The 17,275-nt window shown below is 40.8% G+C and overlaps 1 protein-coding gene across 2 annotated transcripts in view; it reads right to left on the reverse strand.

Moving 5' to 3' along the window:
• The window catches only part of JAZF1 (JAZF zinc finger 1), a 352,302-nt gene that overhangs the window by 162,988 nt on the left and 172,039 nt on the right, over positions 1–17,275 (reverse strand). For both annotated transcript variants that reach the window (XM_021935240.2, XM_009203187.4), the window contains exon 2: positions 929–1,001. In XM_021935240.2, coding sequence (XP_021790932.1) covers positions 929–1,001 — 73 coding nt within the window. The remainder of the gene's footprint in view (positions 1–928; positions 1,002–17,275) is intronic.

The following is a 17,275-nucleotide window of genomic DNA, read 5'->3' on the forward strand; positions in this document are numbered from 1 at the left end:
AGAGCCTGAAACTGAACAACAGGTATCTCTAATTCACAGCACTATCTGGGCGAGAATCAAATAAGTTTTCTAAAACAGGCACTCAAATGAAACAGTACAGATAATTCATTCCCAGCTTTCCACTTCAGACCCCGAACCTCAGCTCTGGTACCAAGAGACTAAAAACACTCCTCACCTACTATTAAAAGACCTATCAATAGAAATTCGTTTCCTGAATTATGAGCAGAGAGTTTCTCATTCTCATTAAAAACGAGTTTTGCTTTTACTTTGTCTTTTTTGCTTTGGGACTGTATGTTTTCTTAACCTAAGTTGATTTCAGTTTCTCTCCAAATATTACTGTCTCCTTAATTATTTGAGTTGGCTGAAACACTAAGTCCTCTTTTAGACCTGATATATCAAGTTTGAAATGGTGCTCTAAAGTTGGGCTCACACGTTCAGTTTAAGTAAAAACTATGTTACTTTACAGATGGGGTCAGTTGTTGAGAATGTTTTTACTAAAAGATGAGCTGCTACTAAATAACTTTCTGATACTAAATTATTTCAATTTATTATATTCTGGTATTACAACAATGTTTTGAATTCATAAAGTACTTCTTCACCTCAGGATTTAAAAGGTTCACTCGAACATAAATCCATTAATCTCCCAAACCATCCTATGAAATCAAAAAAGCATATTCTAACTATGCATATAAAATACTTCCAAAATGAGCTTATAAATCAGTCATGTTTGCAGCATATGCACAGAGCATTACAATTTGACTTCTCCCTAACAAAGAAACAAGAGCATTCCATACACAGGTTGCTTTTAAATAGTTTCATGCAAATATTTTAAGACTGAAAACATTTTTCTACTCTGTTAAAAAAGACGTGTTTAAAAAGTCAATAAGCGGCAGATATGAGGTTGGTATAAATTCTGAAAATGGCTTACCTATTAATGTAACTCAGGGCAACGTAGGTTGGCTGCTGTAATTCTTGTTTTTCTAAAACCCGTGGATCTGTATCTGTAATAAAAATAAAATTATGATTTTTTTAGATTTTTGCATTAGAATATATGAGGCTACCTAACACAAAGTAACAGAGGCTAAGCAGAGAAAAAGATTAATTTAGTACACCACTTTTTAAAGCAAACTCAGTCGGCAAAGCACAATCATTTGTTCATTCATTCATAAATAACAAGATATTGCATTACTTTTCAAGGGAATTCCAAACATCAACAGTGATAAAATGTCCATCTGTCACAGAAACTCTTGCACAATCCCCCTCATAAATATTGGTTTTCACTGCTTACAGTTACAATGTTGGCATGGTTTCTGGTGGTTAATCGGCCTAAGAAAGAAAGTCTCTGTTAATTATGCTCACTTCAATGCTGGAACAAATTAGTTTCCATTGGAAAGCTCCATCAATTTGAAAATCTACTGAGTATTGTTCTTGTTCACGAAACACTTTTCTGCATTTGGATTCACATTCTGGAGGGCAGTTCTTCTCTTTTTAAAATGTATGAGTTTATTATAACTTTTCTAGACTCTCAATCAGAAATTCTCACACTGGTTCAGAGTCAACAAACACTACATTCACCAGAGGACTTTTCCCCTCAAAGAGACAGAATTCAACACCATAGCAACGCTTTATAATGGTGCTTCTCCAGCACAGCACCAAGAAGATACTTTTCACAACCAGAAATGTATTCTCAAACTTCTCACATAGAGAAATGACTGTATAAATATATGCATAAACAATGTTTATGTAATAAGGAAATAGGAAGAAAACAAGCACACAATTTTGTTTTCTTAGAAAAAGGTTCATAGACTTCACATAGATTTATTTTCATTATAACCCCACTTAAAACTATCTCATTATTAGAAACCTTACAGCTGCACTTGGCAGTAACCCCTTCTTTGATGTAATGACAGATGTTGTTTCCAGCACCTTTGCACAGGAAGTGTTTATTGCACATGGTAGATGTAAGCTATGTCCACTAACTCCAAAGTGCATGAACAGGTGATGGGGGGAGGGAAGGAGATACAGTGGCAGAGAACACGGGTGGCAACAATGACAGCATAAAAATCAATTTACAATGCTTTTAACTCCCAGACTAAAACTGGACAGTAGTACCGGTTTTATTCGTGGTGTTAAAGTTAAGAATCTCATGTTCACTTTATGATTTTTTCTATGCCAAGAATTTCAGGGAGACACTATTCAGAAATCCTGCTTCCTGGGTCTTTGCCACTGCAGGTCCTTGAAAGCCAAATTCTGACACAAGAGACAAAGATTCTCTGAATGGCTCCATCGAGTCGGGTCTGAAGGTTTTGGCAGTGCAAATGAGAACAGATCAGTAGCTCTGTGCTTCCTCCCTCCTACAATGAGTACATATGCAACTGAGGCTACCCTCCATCTCTGGCCTAGTGATAAAAGGAGTGGTTCTCTAAATACAAGAAAATCACTCTTCAAGGGGAAACGCAGTTTTCACATGCAACTCTTATTCACACTCATTTAAATTTGCTGTAATCCCAACATATATCCATGCTTCTGAGAGGAAGATCCTCGCTGGAGGAGTCAGTAGAACAATGTTCAACAGGGAAAGGTGTTTTGTCCAAAGAAATGGCACATTGGTATGCTGGGTGGGCCATGTGTGCAAATGGTGACTGACATGCCAATCCTACAAGGTCTTTCTAGGTGCTTAACGAGGTAAGAAACAAGAAATTAGAGATAAAAACCATGAAAATGAAAAGAAAGGAAGAAGATAAGAAAGAACAGGGTAATGCAGAAAATTTCTCAAGTCCTCACAAAATAGTTTCACCTCAAGTTTAGGTACTGACGATTAAAGGGCTTTGCTTTTGACACAGGGGCCTTAACTTGAATTGCTAAAAACCATCCTTCAAAGAGGTATCTGGTGCATGATTTAATGAGGTGTATTATTTTGAAAGAAAAGGGCACCATTCAGAGTCTAAAATTTGTGTATAAAGGGGAAAAGGAGCCCATAAACATTTTTATAATCTTTTGCTTGCCTTCATTCCTATAACTGACATTCCCCAACCTGACAATATTCCCACAAACCATCTTCTAAAGTTTTCCTTTGTTCCCAAATTATATAATTTCTAAATGTTCTAAATATTACCTCTCCAGACTACCTTGATTTTTATTTTTTCCCATGTATATGTGTACAAAGATACATTTATATTATCCTTTTCCTTCCTCAAGCTCTAGAACCTCTTTGGAAAACGGGAAGGAAGTATCTTATATAAAAGTCTACAACTTTGATGCTCAAATAAATGGCGTCAGCTCCTGCTGATCACACAAACTGCATCTTGTAATCTTGATTCACAAAAAATCAAGAATGTTTAGCACTTTATTTGCAAAGCAAGGTTTTAAAGTTTTGTTTTCTTAATTTGCTTCATCTTCCATAACCTATTCTAGACCTAGGCTCACACATCCTCAAATTGTAAGTGGGAAACAGACTTCTGGAAGCTTTCAAACACCACCCTCTCCATCACAGAAAAACCATTTGGAAGCACCTCAGGTAGGATTCTACTTTCTCTAGAATGTACTCTGGTAACCAACAAGACAGCAGAACTTCTTGACAGACATCCACCGGGTCCCCAAATCTCCTTTTCAAACTAAATGTTTCCTTGGGCAACCTTTAGAATATCCATTAAAGCACTGAAATCTTAAAATTAAATTAGGCACTTGGTACCCACAAATCAGGAGAGGCCTGCACCAGTGCCACCGGAGGAGTAACATCAGCTGCTGGTCACAAATAAATGTCAGTTCTGTCACTTGCTTCCTGGCTGGCTGGTGTGTGGGGATTATGACTCACCATTTTACGGATTTAATTATGCTGTTGAGCACTTCACATTCAGTAAAAGTATAATAGCTGCCTTCACTATTTCTCCCTCCCTGACAGAAATGTAACTGTCTAATGCTAAAAACTCTCCACAGGATAGGAAGAGAGAGAAAAGAGAGTAGGTTTTCAGAGCACGACAGATCCCCAGGTCCTGCACAATGACATACTCCTCATGAGGATTATATGAGGGCAGAAGGGATACAATCAGAACAAACTGGAAAGAGTAACACTATTCACTAAACATTACTAAATCCAACAGGAAGAACTTCCTTATAATATGCCACATTGTTCAGAATTTTTTTGAACATGATAAATCGCTACACGAAGGAATATAATATGAAATGAGATGGCCACGGCACACATTTATGGTGCCGATAAAAATCTGGAACTAGAACATTGGTTACAATTGCCCAGAGATATAATCCACCTCAGCAAATGGTCTATGGAATAAAAGTACTTGGTTTTTCATAACCACATGAGGCTCCTTAAACTTGTAATTTGGCAAGAGAATAAGCATTTCTATAACATGGCTGTCAACAGCCACATAACAACATTCAACCTCTTTCATATCACTAAGAAGTGACAGGAAGATAAACTCAAACTTCAACTTTTTTTTAGCAGGGCAGGGTAGGGCCAGACACAGCACCAACAGAGGTTATGACACTGTTTTCTGCCCTAGACTACTCCTTGCACAGTCCCTTGCATACTCACAGATTTCAGGTAGACTGGAGGCTAAAATAATTCACATATTAAAATATATTTTAAAATACCCGAGTGATAAACACCTACACTAGCTTATTTCAAAGTTTCTAAAACATAGCATTCTTGAAAGTAGATGGCAGTGTGTCTATCTTTATCTCAGGGGATGAGGTTCTGAATGCACAGCTCTATAATAAGGACTTCGCTATGTAACACTAGACACAGGTACAAATTGAAAGTTTTCTGTAACTCCTGTGGTCCTAGTAACTTATGGTTTTATAGACTCAATTACATTGCGAAGGGCTGGGGGTCACAGTACTAGCTCCCACTGCTTCTCAAGTGGCAAGGAAACAGCAAGGTAGATAGCAGAAATAAGGAAAGGACAGCATTCAGACCCTTAGTAGGAACTGGAACTGCAACGTGACCAAGGAAAGGCGAACACCACAGATCACCTCGTTGTCTCTGTGAAGCCCATGTTGATCAGCTTTGTTGTCTCTAGCACTGGAACCAACGGCCATCAAGCATCAGGATTGCCACGGTTCTGAAGAATAGCCTTTTGCAGTGCTCTTGTTGAGTCTAAACGAAAACTTTATCAGGGTTATTTACCTGGTCAACTGAGGCTAATTAATGAGCTCTTGGGCTTTGGCTATGCTTTAGCTAGTCTACATTTTATAACCTGGATTACTTATAATTTTAGAAAGTCAGAAACCAGACGCACAACGTCTCAACAAAACTAAGGAGGCCTCTAAGGGCAATGTGCTATTCGCAGGCTGGGAGGTAGCAGGGTGGGGAAGATGTGATATCATGCCGTTTGAGAACTTGTTCAAATTCGATATCCTCCAAATACCAGGTTCTTTTTAAACTGTGTACAGCAACAGTGGGAGGCCTGAGAGGATGTGGGTGGGAAGGGGTGGAGGATTTGCAGTGCTGGAAGACCCTGGGGAGGCGAATATCCACCCAGCCAGATGAGTGATTTTGAAGATCTGGGCTGGATACACCACTTTTCTTGGGAATCAGCAACAACTAATGGGTGCTGTCTGTTCTTGGCCTTCCCTCAGCTATCCAACTTGTGAAGTCACAGAGTTGTAGACTTTGTTCAGCACAGCCTTCCGCAACATTCCGTGTGGAGTTTGCTGCATCCTCCTCCTCCTCATTCTGCACCACTGTATTCCTAGCTGCACCACTGTATTCCTAGTGCTAGCACTGCACTTACGCCCCGGGAGGGATGTTATCCAGGCATCTCCTCTCCTCCTTCCACACTTTTCAGAGGTGAAAAACTTATCTCAACTTCTTTCATTTCTCTAGCACTCAGCTCAGTGCCCTGCATGTAGGAGATGTCAAGTAATTGCTGAATGAATATACTGTTCCACTAGTTTTATAATGAGAAAATTGAAGGCTTTTGCTTATAGGTAGCAGCTTCATCAAGGGCATGTTTCCTTCACTATCCAAAGCCCCACTAAAATAGAAATAAATGAATAAACAACTAATTAATGATAGAAGAATGGCAGCAGAGGCATCAGGAAATAAGTTATTTCAACCAGTATTTTGGAAGGTGGAAAATCCATACAGGAGTAGACAAAGACATAGAGTAGATAGAGTCTCAAGTACCTGCAGTGGGGGAGACCCAGAGCCAGGATCTGAAGCCCCTGCAGAAACCCTGAGGCCCCAGACTTAGAGGTGTCAGGTATGGCAAAAGGCAAGTGGGGGAAGGTTCAGGCCTGAAAATAGGGGGGTTGTTTAAAAGGTTGATTATCCAGGGACACTAAAGCAGGACACCAATTATAGTGGAGGGAGGAGAGGGAAAGTGCAGGGCTGAAAATAGGGGAGTTAAAATGGAAATATGCCAACTCCACTGCTCCCAATAACAATGGTAACCAGTCAGAAGGATTCTTCTCTGATTCAGTTAAGTGGGTGTGGAGAAAAGACTGCCAATGCCAACATCTGGTGATTCCCTAATTAAACGATCTCCCTACAGTTAAGTGCATGGTCAACCAGCTCCATCCATGCTTCCATCGAGAGCCTCCTAGCAGTTTTTTCTTGCTGTGATACATTTTCTTAAGAGTCAAGGTCTTGCCCTATTGCTCAGGCTGGAGTACAGTGGTGGAATCAGACCATAGCTCACTGCAGCCTCAAACTCTGGGCTCAAGAGAGCCTCCTGCATCATCTTCCTGAGCAGATAGGACAGCAAGTGTGCACCAACATAGCTGAGCAATTTTTCTTTTTTTTTTTTGTAGAGATGGGGTCTTGCTATATTGCCCAGGCTGGTCTTGAACTCCTGGCCTCAAGCAATCCTCTTGCCTCGGCCTCCCAAAGTGCTGGGATTACAGTTATGAGCCACCGAGGTCAGCCTGCCTTGGTTTTAAATATGAGCCAAGAACAGTCAAGAAATTGTCTCTAGACATTGGAGGAAAAGTCTTAAACGTGAATGAGAGAAACCAAAACAAACAAATGGGGAGGGAGGACAGAAAAAAAGGAAGGGAAGAAGAGAGGAATGGGGTAAGAAGGAAGGAAGGCAGGTAGACACGAGCGAAGGAACAAACACATCAAGGCCTGGGAGGTTAAGTGACATGTCTACTTACACAAACCCGGTACTGGCAGGGCTAGGACCAGAAGCCCTGCATCCTAAGTCTTATTGGGCCAGCATTTGGACTATTAAAAATGCTGCTCATCCTCTAAAGACATTTCATTGCTACCATCCAGTTGTAACACTGGACTCCGTATAGATAATCTTTTTTATACTTTCTTAAAAGCCCCGTAGTTCTGTTGGTTGCAACTTTCAGTCCACTTTGAAGACTGAATTTGTTGCATCAACAATTTACAAAGACCAACTTTTAATTCATGGCTAGTTTACTTCAGCTGCTGAAACAAATAATTCTTGTTGGCAATGGCCCTTTAAAAAAAAAATTCTACAATTGCACGTAACCAGCCTTTGAATGGATCAACTTTTCCTTAGTTTATAGACACGTCATTTGAAACTTTTCCCAAGCCATAATTTCCATTACAGGGAAGTCAGTGCAAATCAGTGAGATGCTGGCTTTCCCCAATTCAATGTGAAATCCAGATGCGGTTAAGTGTTGCTGTAAACTTTATGAGTTAAATATCTGAAAGTCAGGGACACTGTGCAGCACAATAACACCATCTATTAAAACAAGCATTCATGTTCACATTTGTAGCCCGAGTTTTCCCACCACAAGTGAATGAATAAACATTATTCAACCAAGAACTGTTTGGACAATATTCCATAGGCTAAATTAGCTGGCTGTTGCAACTTTCCTTATTCCTGGCAGACCAGAGGGTTAAAATGATCAAAAATAATTCTGACTAGGATACTTCCCAACTTTACCAATCTCTCAAGCTTCTAGGATCATCAATGACTGCTGAAATTTTCCCTTAAGTATAAGATGTATAGTCTTTCTATCAATGAAAAGGACACTACCAGTTCACACTTTTCAGTGGTGATGGAGTGTGCTTTATCCACTCAAGCTCTCGCCTTGCTACTTGTGAGAAAAGAGCCTGCCAGAAACCATAATGGCTGCAAGATATGCTTGTAAAGTATACAACCTGCACATCTGTCTACAGCAGCCCTGGAAACTGGGGTGCTGAGACTAAATAACAATAAAATTCTTTCAAACCGGAGTAAGGCCAAAATTTGGTCCCATTTAATCCTGGGACCAAGTTAATTTGTGTGCACATACAAATAAATATACATGCCTGCCTTCTCCAGAAATGAACCTGATGACAGATCCAAGCAGCATGCAACGCAAAAGATCATAAAGGAGCTGCTACATCTCCCCTGCCCATGAAAAGAGCCTATGAGAAGGTATCTGGAAGAGAAGACAGCTGCTTGTGAGTGAGGTTTAGCGACAAAAGAAAAGGCAGGAACATGAGGCTCTCGAATTCGTCTCTGAAGGCTGGAAGGCAAAAACCTGTTTATGGAAAGGAAACCTTCCCCTCCTTCTGCCTAACATTGTTTGCCCAAGGAAATCCTACCCATCTTCCAAGGCTTTGGCCCATATAGTACTGTCAGCATGCACTATACCATATATATTTGCAAATATGTCTTATCAGTCCATTAAAATGGAAGCTCCTTAAGGAACCAGATCTTAGAGGCCACAAATCCTAAGCCCAGTGTTCTGTAAATAATCAGTGCCCATGATGATATATGACGAATACATGAATGAATGCCCTGAACATGCAGTACCACAGAGGATACAAAAGCATTCAGTTCAGACAGCTCTGCCTTGGAGAGTCAGGCAAACAGAGGGGGAATAGTAAATGACTTTACCAGGATATATACTTCCATCAAAATACATCCCACCAAGCACAGATGTTCAGAGAGCTATAAAATGATGTACAATTCACAATAACAAGGGACAGAGGGCAGATAGGGCTAATCCGGGAAGGCTTTACTGATGAATGGGAACTGAGCCAGGTTTTGAAGGGAATGAGCGTAGGGAATCTTCACAGGTGAGGGCGGGAAACCTAAGAATAGCACAGGGGAGAAGTCCGTGGATACTGTGGAAAAGCAGTGGAGTTGAAGAGTATTAGTTGTAGTATTAGTATTAGTTGTAGAATATTTATAGAGATACCTTATAGAGATACTTTAGAAGAGTAGTTCTGAACTGCAGGCAATTTTGCAGCACCCCCCACCCCCCCGACCCCTGCCCTGGGATATTTGGCAAAGTCTGCTAACAATTGGAGGGAGGGTTCAAGTATAGTATCTAGCAGGTAGAGGTCAGGGATGCTGCTGAACACCCTACATACGCACGCAAAGTAGCGCCTACAACAAAGAATCATCTGGTCTAAAATGTCAATAATGTCAAGGTTAAGAAACCCTGCTTTAAAACTATATGATTATGAGAAACACAGCTATTGCTCCTAGATTGCTTCTAGGTTATAATTTCTGTTGTTTTCTGCAGTCTAAATCAAGAGGCCGGAAGGCTGGTGAGGAGGCAATGAGAAGAGTAACACAGAGGCTGTTTGGACCTGGATAAGTGCTCCTATTTTCTTTTTCTTTTTTCTTTTTTTTGAGACAGTCTCGCTCTATCACCCAGGATGGACTGCAGTAGTGGGATCCCAGCTTACTGCAACCTCTGCCTCCTGGGTTCAAGTGATTCTCATGCCTCAGCCTCCTGTGTAGCTGGGATTACAGGCACCCACCACCACACCCGACTAATTTTTGTATTTTTAGTAGAGATGGGGTTTCACCATGTTGACCAGAGTGGTCTCGAACTCCTGGGCTCAAGCAATCCACTGGCCTTGGCCTCCCAAAGTGCTGGGATTACAGGTGTGAGCCACAGTGCCTAGCCAGTTCTTATTTTCTTACTGGAGACAAATAAATTGAATTCATTTAAAAGACATTGAATTCTTGCCATGTTTAGTTGCTTCGGGGTAACTTTAAATCAGTAGGTTCACAACTGAGCAAAAAAGATGAACAGAATTCACAGTTAACAATAATCTGGCCGGGCGCAGTGGCTCATGTCTATAATCCCAGCACTTTGGGAGGCCAAGGCGGGCGAATCACTTGAAGTCAGGAGTTCGAGACCAGCCTGGGCAACCTGGCAATACCCTGCCTCTACTAAAAATACAAAAATTAGCTAGGCATGGTGGCGTGCCTGTAATCCTAGTTACATGGGAGGCTGAGACACGAGAATCACTTGCACGCAGGAGACGGAGGTTGCAGTGAGCTGAGAACACGCCACTGCATTCTAGCCTGGGTGACAGAGTGAGATCCTGTCTCAAAAACAAAACAAAACAAAAACCTAAACAAAAAAACCCAATAATCTAAGACAGACTACAATGTTTGTCAATACAGAGGAAAATACTAACTACTCTAGAAACAAAACATGATTCTCTGTGCTACTCAGGGGAACTTTTTGAAAGAAAAATTTACATGAGCCTTGAACTAAATCTACGTTCAGAAACGATGAGAAAATGATGAGTCTGAATAGAACACAGTTTGAGCAGATAAACAGAAGTATTTAATAGAAAGGAGCGGGGAGTGGCAAGAAGTCAGTGGGGCTGGAACTCAGCAAGAGACCTGAAATGCAGATTGGGTCACGTCGCAAAAGACTTGCAATGCTTTCCAAGACATCAAACTTAGTTGTGCAGACGATGCAGAGCACTGAAGGTATAAACTGACAAAGCCCATGTTTTCGAAAAATAACCTGTGGTGGCAGGAAGGACTAGGAGGGTGGGGTGGGGAACTGGGATGTAGAAATATAAGATTTGGTAAAAAGAACTGGAAATAGAAGATTTTTCTTATGTTATAGATCTGAGTATTTCATTACAAAAACAAAAAGTAACTAGAAGGTGAAAAGGAGTTTGCTAGACAAGAATATGAGGTCTGCTTCTGACGTGTGGTAAGACATTCTGCAGAACCAAGAAGTCTGGAACTCAAAGGGCAGATAAAAGACTCATGGTATAGATAGGAAGTGAAGTGCTGAAGAATCCCATCATAACACCACACATTCCAACAGGCAACTGAACCAAAGCATGTCTCTCAAAACAAAACAATGATATTCCATAAAACCCCAACTACGCTGATTAAAAACCCAGTTATCAAATAACTTGGCCAAATACTGGCTGAGAACCTACTAGGCCCAGTGGAATTCCAGCAGGGATTTTTTAAAAGCCAGAGGTTGTGCTGCATTTGAAACCAACTGAATGGTAAATTTCACAAAAGATGAGCATGACAGACTGGGGGGAAAAAAGAATAGAATAAAAATTGGCCCTAAGTTCAGTTTTGATCTGGTACCCAAGTCTCCAAGGCTCACTATGACAATCAACCTCTCATTGGCACATTTGGTGTTGCATACAAGTCAAACTGCCTCAATTCAACCCTAGCTGTGTAACTTCTTTAAGCCTCAGTTTTTTTCATCCACAAGAAATTGATAAGGATAGTCCTTTCACCCTAGGGTTGAAATGTGGATTAAATTAGCAAGCATGTTAAGTATAACTACTGCTCAGTTCTTTAGTCCATAAGGTATTTTGAAATTAAAATTTGCACTGTTCTGGATTATTTCCATTTTATGTGGCATAATGATACATAGAAAATCTAAGAATTCATCACTCACATAAGTGTGGCCGGGACTGCTGGCTGCTGCCCAACAGCTATTTTCCCCCCTTTCCCTCCATAATGCTTAGAAACATGGCTGCCTGGTATAAAAACCACATTTCCCAGCCTTCCTTGAGACAGAAGCATTCATGTGACTAAGTCTTGGTCAATAGGATAAGGCCTCAGGAAGCCTCCTTAATATGGTAGATTTCTTTCAGGCTGCCTGAAAGAAATACTGGGTATGAGATAATCTTGTGAATGGAAGTCATATATGGTGAAGCAACACAATAGGAGTCTGGATCCCTGATTGGGTGAAGCTCCACACTACTCTTGAACTGAGCACCTCCAGCCTTCTTTAAAGTGAGAGAAATAAACTTATCTTCCAATTAAGCCATTATTTGAAGGTTTTTCAATTATATGAAGCCAAACCAAAACTTGACTGAAACACAAAACCACCGGAATTCTGGTTTATTTTGTTGGACCTGAAACTCTCATCTGAAACATGAAATATTTCACGTTTCGTTTTATTTTCTTGGATTTAAAAGAAAAAAAAAACTCTTTAAAAATGTATCATAATAAGTGCATGGAAAGAAAATCAGAGCAAAATCACACCTGAATCACCACAGCCTCTGTGGCTAACTCTAAACAGGATGGTTAAAGAATGGGAGAAAGAAGAGGAAAAAATCATCATGTCAAATTATGGCTCTTTTGGTCGTTTTAAGACTTTCTCCAGAATTAGTTATTAGTGGGCAATAATGAAGCAAATTGCACATGCATATTACTTCTGAGTTATGAACAATACAACCAGCAGTAACCTTTGAAGCTGTCAGGATCTTTTCAGGCAGGCAATTAAAGTGAAAAATGAGAGTGTGCACAACTTCCATCACCCGATACTACAAGTAATAACACTACCTACAAACACTGACATAGGAGTGGGGCTCAGTCTGAATATTTATTAATGCAGATCTGTTCCCATTTGTTCCTCTTCTTTTCCTATAACCCATCCCACCCCCACCTGCCAAAATTTTTTTGCTTTAAAGGGCAGCTCTGACATCATGCATCGCATTTACCTGAAACCTACATGCACCGTGACATCTCTCCTATCTGCACTGAAAGAAATTTTCCTCCCTTTCCCTCGACTCATATATAAATTTAGGACAAGCTTGGATTCTACAAGGAAACGAAGTTGATAAAGTAGTAAGCCCAATCAGGAAAACACAAAATAAGACGAAAATAATCAATAATGGATATTTACAGATGGCCAAATATATACGTCAAGTATGGGGTGCTAGGCATCGAAGGTCCCCCTGCCTGCCCCTACCCACCCCTGCCAACACACATACAAAAAGGTCTCAGCTCTCAAGCAGACTGGCCTGTAGAGGAAGTGTCTTATATTGATCTAAGAATAATCTAGTGTAGAAGTATCAGCTTTTCTAATAAAGTGTAAGGCCACTATTTGCATATTTTGTGATTTAAGTACCTAGACTTTAGAGAAATGGCAGGGATGACTGCAAAGAGGCGGGGGACCTGACGAGCCAGTTGGAACAGGTGTTCCCAAGCTAAGAAGAAACACCCATGCTAGAGGCCTAATACCTGACACCTATGAATCCATCTATGAGTCTGTCTCCTGTGGTTTCAGCCATTTCTAAATCAACAAGAGCCTAGAGCCCAATGGTTTCTAGCCATAACTGCCCATGATTAACACCTGGGTAATTAAAAAAAAAAAAAAAAAAAAAAAAAAAAACCGAAAGGAAAAACCCACCCAAAAAAAAAAAAAAAAAAAAAAAAAAAAAAAAGCCTGATGCCAAGGACCCATCCCCAAAGATTCTAATATGCAATTGACAATTACTATTTGACTCTGAGAAGGCTCAGAAACTGGAAAAGAGATAGAGAACTGGTTGGGAAAGTTATTTACACCAATCTGCATCCCTCTCACCCTCCCAAACTAAAAAGGCAATTGTGAAACTGGAAAGGAACTACTGGAAGTGATTTAAAAGTTGTATAAGTCTGACATCCAGTGAAACCATTAAATTTTTTTTTTTTTTTTTTTTGAGATGAAGTCTTGCTCTGTCCCTCAGGCTGGAATGCAGTGGCATGATCTCAGCTTACTGCAACCTCTGCCTCTTGAGTTCAAGTGATTTTTGTGCCTCAGTCTCCCAAGTAGCTGGGATTACAGGTGTGTACCATCACACCTAGCTAATTTTTGTATTTTTAGTAGAGATGGGGTTTCACCATGTTGGCCAGGCTGGTCTCGAACTCCTGACCTCAAGTGATTTGCCCACCTCAGCCTCCTGAAGTGCTGGGATTACAGGCATGAACCACAAGACCTACCTGAAATCATTAAATCCTGACTTCACTTGGGATTCAGGTTTATTCCCCCCGCTTTCACTTTCTATACAGAAAGTATTAAGCTTAGAAGTTATGTAGACAAGTTAATGTTTTCGTGTATTTCTAAAACCAAATCACAGTCTTTGTGAGTGGTTTTCATCTATTCAGTAAGAGTGTTCTGACAAGACCTCTGACTGGGAACCATTTATTTTTCTTCACAATATGCGCCTACAATTAATAAGACCACATCACTTTAGTTGTTCTGCGGTTCAAAATTTTCTGTAAGTCAGATGGGCCAGAACCAGTGTGGTTTTCCTGTGCTGTTATTATTCACCTCAGTAATAAATCAGACCATATCCAGGCATATTAGTTTTGTATTTCAGAAGCCAGTTTTGTCAAGGATTTGGCAAAAGAAATTGCCTTTGTTACATCCTATCTCCCAGGGAAGCCGAATCACTGCTTTAAAAAAAAAAAAAAAAAAAAAAGGCCACAGGGAGAAAGAGCTGAACATCTGGACCCAGACTGACTGGATGGCTCTGCCTAACAGTTATCAAAGGTAAGTGTACATAGGTCACAGCTTACTCAGGTCAAATTCTGGTCCAAGAGACTCTGCCTGGCCGGCTAGAGCATTATGCATGCTGACTCCATGCCCAGGTGGCAGCCAGGAACACAGTGTTCAGGCTCGTGGGCCACAGAGGTTACGTGCTAGCTGGGGATTTATTGCTCCTGATTCTGCGCAGGTTGTGTATTCATTCTGCTTGCTAATGAGTAGGGGAGCAAGCTGAGCTGTAACTCAGATTGATCTCGCTGATGGTGTGAATTTGGGCGTCTGGGAAGTCCCTGGACCTTCTCAGTTATCTGGCACTTGGCAGATGGCTCCTGACAATCTTGGCTTCTGTGGAAGGACTTCTGGGAATTAACTCTGAACTCTCTGTTGCTTTAAAAAAAAAAAAAGGCTTAAATTTCTTTAGACAATGTAAGATGGTAGTTACTGACACTCTGCTACTTTCTGTGTGACTTGAGCAAGTTTCTCAGCAGATAAAGACGACAGTGACTCATGGCTCCTACACATGATGAAGTTATTATGAGGATTAAAAGAGATAAGCCATAGACAGCACAGAGCACAGTGGCTGGTACATGGTAAATACTTAATAAATCTTACCCACTAGGGGCCAGACTTGGTGGCTCACGCCTGTAATCCCAGCACTTTGGGAGGCAGTGGCAGCTGGATCACCCCAACTTGGTGAAACCCCGTCTCTACCAAAATACAAAAATTAGCCAGGCGTGGTGGTGTGCTTCTGTAGTCCCAGCTACTCAGGAGGCTGAGACAGGAGAATCGCTTGAATCTGGGAAGCAGAGGTCACAGTGAGCCGAGACTGCGCCACTGAACTCCAGCCTTGGCGACAGAGCAAGACTGTGTCTCAAACAAACAAACAAACAAAAAACCCCAAGAAACCAAAAACTTACCCACTAGGTACTATTATTATTTTAGGTAGTAAGGTCTGAAAGCATTTAGTGCTTACGTTGTGGGACTACATTTGTGAGCAATCAATAGTTCTCAAGTAGCAATAATAACTAATAATAAAGGTATTATTACTATCACTGAGTGTCTACTATGGGTCAATACAAAATGAATTGCTTTCCGTGTGCAGTCCTCATGAAAATCCTGGAAGGGAGATATCTCCTGACCCACCCCGCTTCCCAGAGGAAAATACAAAGCTCCGAGAAGGCCCCAAATCACATGACCAGGAGATAAAAGCCTTAAATCTGGGTTTGTCTAACTTCAAAGTATGTGCTATTTGACCACACTTGCTGCTTCCCCTGAGCGGAAATAACTTGTTTCACAGTATGGAGCTCTACAACACTGTTCAGTAACAATGCTCTCAAATTAAATTGCCAGGTGGCCTTTCCTTTGTATTTTAACTTTTAAGATGATTTTATTATATCTCTTCCAGAAACGAACATGGATTTTTTATAACAAAATTAAAATAAGCATTATGTAACTATTAGCATAAAACATTTTTGTTCTTGTATGACCTAACATCATCTCGCATATCCCCAGAAGCATGTGGAACACTTTGCAGGCACCCCACCTTGCCCAATTCCCACTCTTTAAGTGCTATCCAGCTACTGCAATGGGATGTCAGCAGCCCTATATCTTAGGAGCAGGTAAAAGTATGGTATTCCTGATCTTTCCAATTAAGTTTATGTTTTTGATTGCCCATGTCTGACTCTAGGCTTAGAATCATTTCTGGACCCAAATATTTCTCCTGTCCAGTACTTTGGGAGGCCAAGGTGGGCAGATCCCCTGAGGTCAGGAGTTCGAGACCAGTCTGGCCAACATGGTGAAACCTCGTCTCTACTAAAAATACAAAAATTAGCCGGGTGTGGTGAGGTGGGCAGATCACCTGAGGTAGTGAGTTCGAGATCAGTCTGGCCAACATGGTGAAACCCTATCTCTACTAAAAATACAAAAATTAGCCAGGTGTGGTGGTGTGCACCTGTAATCCCAGCTACTGGGGAGGCTGAGGCAGGAGAATCACTTGAACCCAGAAAGAGGAGGTTGCAGTGAGCCGAGATCATGCCACTGCACTCCAGCCTGGGCAACAGAGTGAGACTCCATCTCAAAAAAAAAAAAAAAAAATTATTTCTGGACACTAAGGTTGCTCTTGGGGCTGGTAGGCAGCTCTCTGAATTAAGCAGTTGGTTTTGGCCTCATTGCCATTGTGTTAGGAATCAATACAAGTTGACCAGGTGACCGGCTGGATGGGAAAGCATACAGGTCAGAATCATGCCTCTTTCCTTTTTTAAAGAAGACTGAAAAATTAGACTTTTTAAAAGAGCAGTTTTAGGTTCACAGCAAAATGGAGAGGAAGGTACAGAGATATCTCATATACTTGTGTCCCCGCCCCATGCATGGCCTCTCCCATTACTAGCATTCCCCACTAGAGTTCTTTTTTTTCCTTGCTAAAAAGTGCTTCATAGAATGCCAGAATGCTTTGGAAGCATTGGGATGAAATATTTAGACAAATTCTGATGGAAATTAAAACCCATGACAGCAGCAGCAACACTATTACCGCACCTGCATCTTTTGTTAAGTTTCTCCTTTGGGTGACTGATCTTAAAAAACACCAGAGGTTCTAGTCCAGGGTCTAACTATTTCTAGCTTAGAGTTTTCATCAAGTCAGTTACCTGTGAAAAGGAGATAATGATATATGCACCAACTCCCTCACAAGCTTTAAGTGAGAATCATACGTTTTAATTATTTATTTTTAAAATTAATTATCATTTTTTTAGAGATAGGGTCTGTTGCCCAGGCTGCAGTACAGTGGCACAAACATGGCTTACTG

This window comes from Papio anubis, chromosome 4 (genome assembly GCF_008728515.1).
Source record: "Papio anubis isolate 15944 chromosome 4, Panubis1.0, whole genome shotgun sequence".
NCBI classification, from domain to species: Eukaryota; Metazoa; Chordata; class Mammalia; order Primates; family Cercopithecidae; genus Papio; species Papio anubis.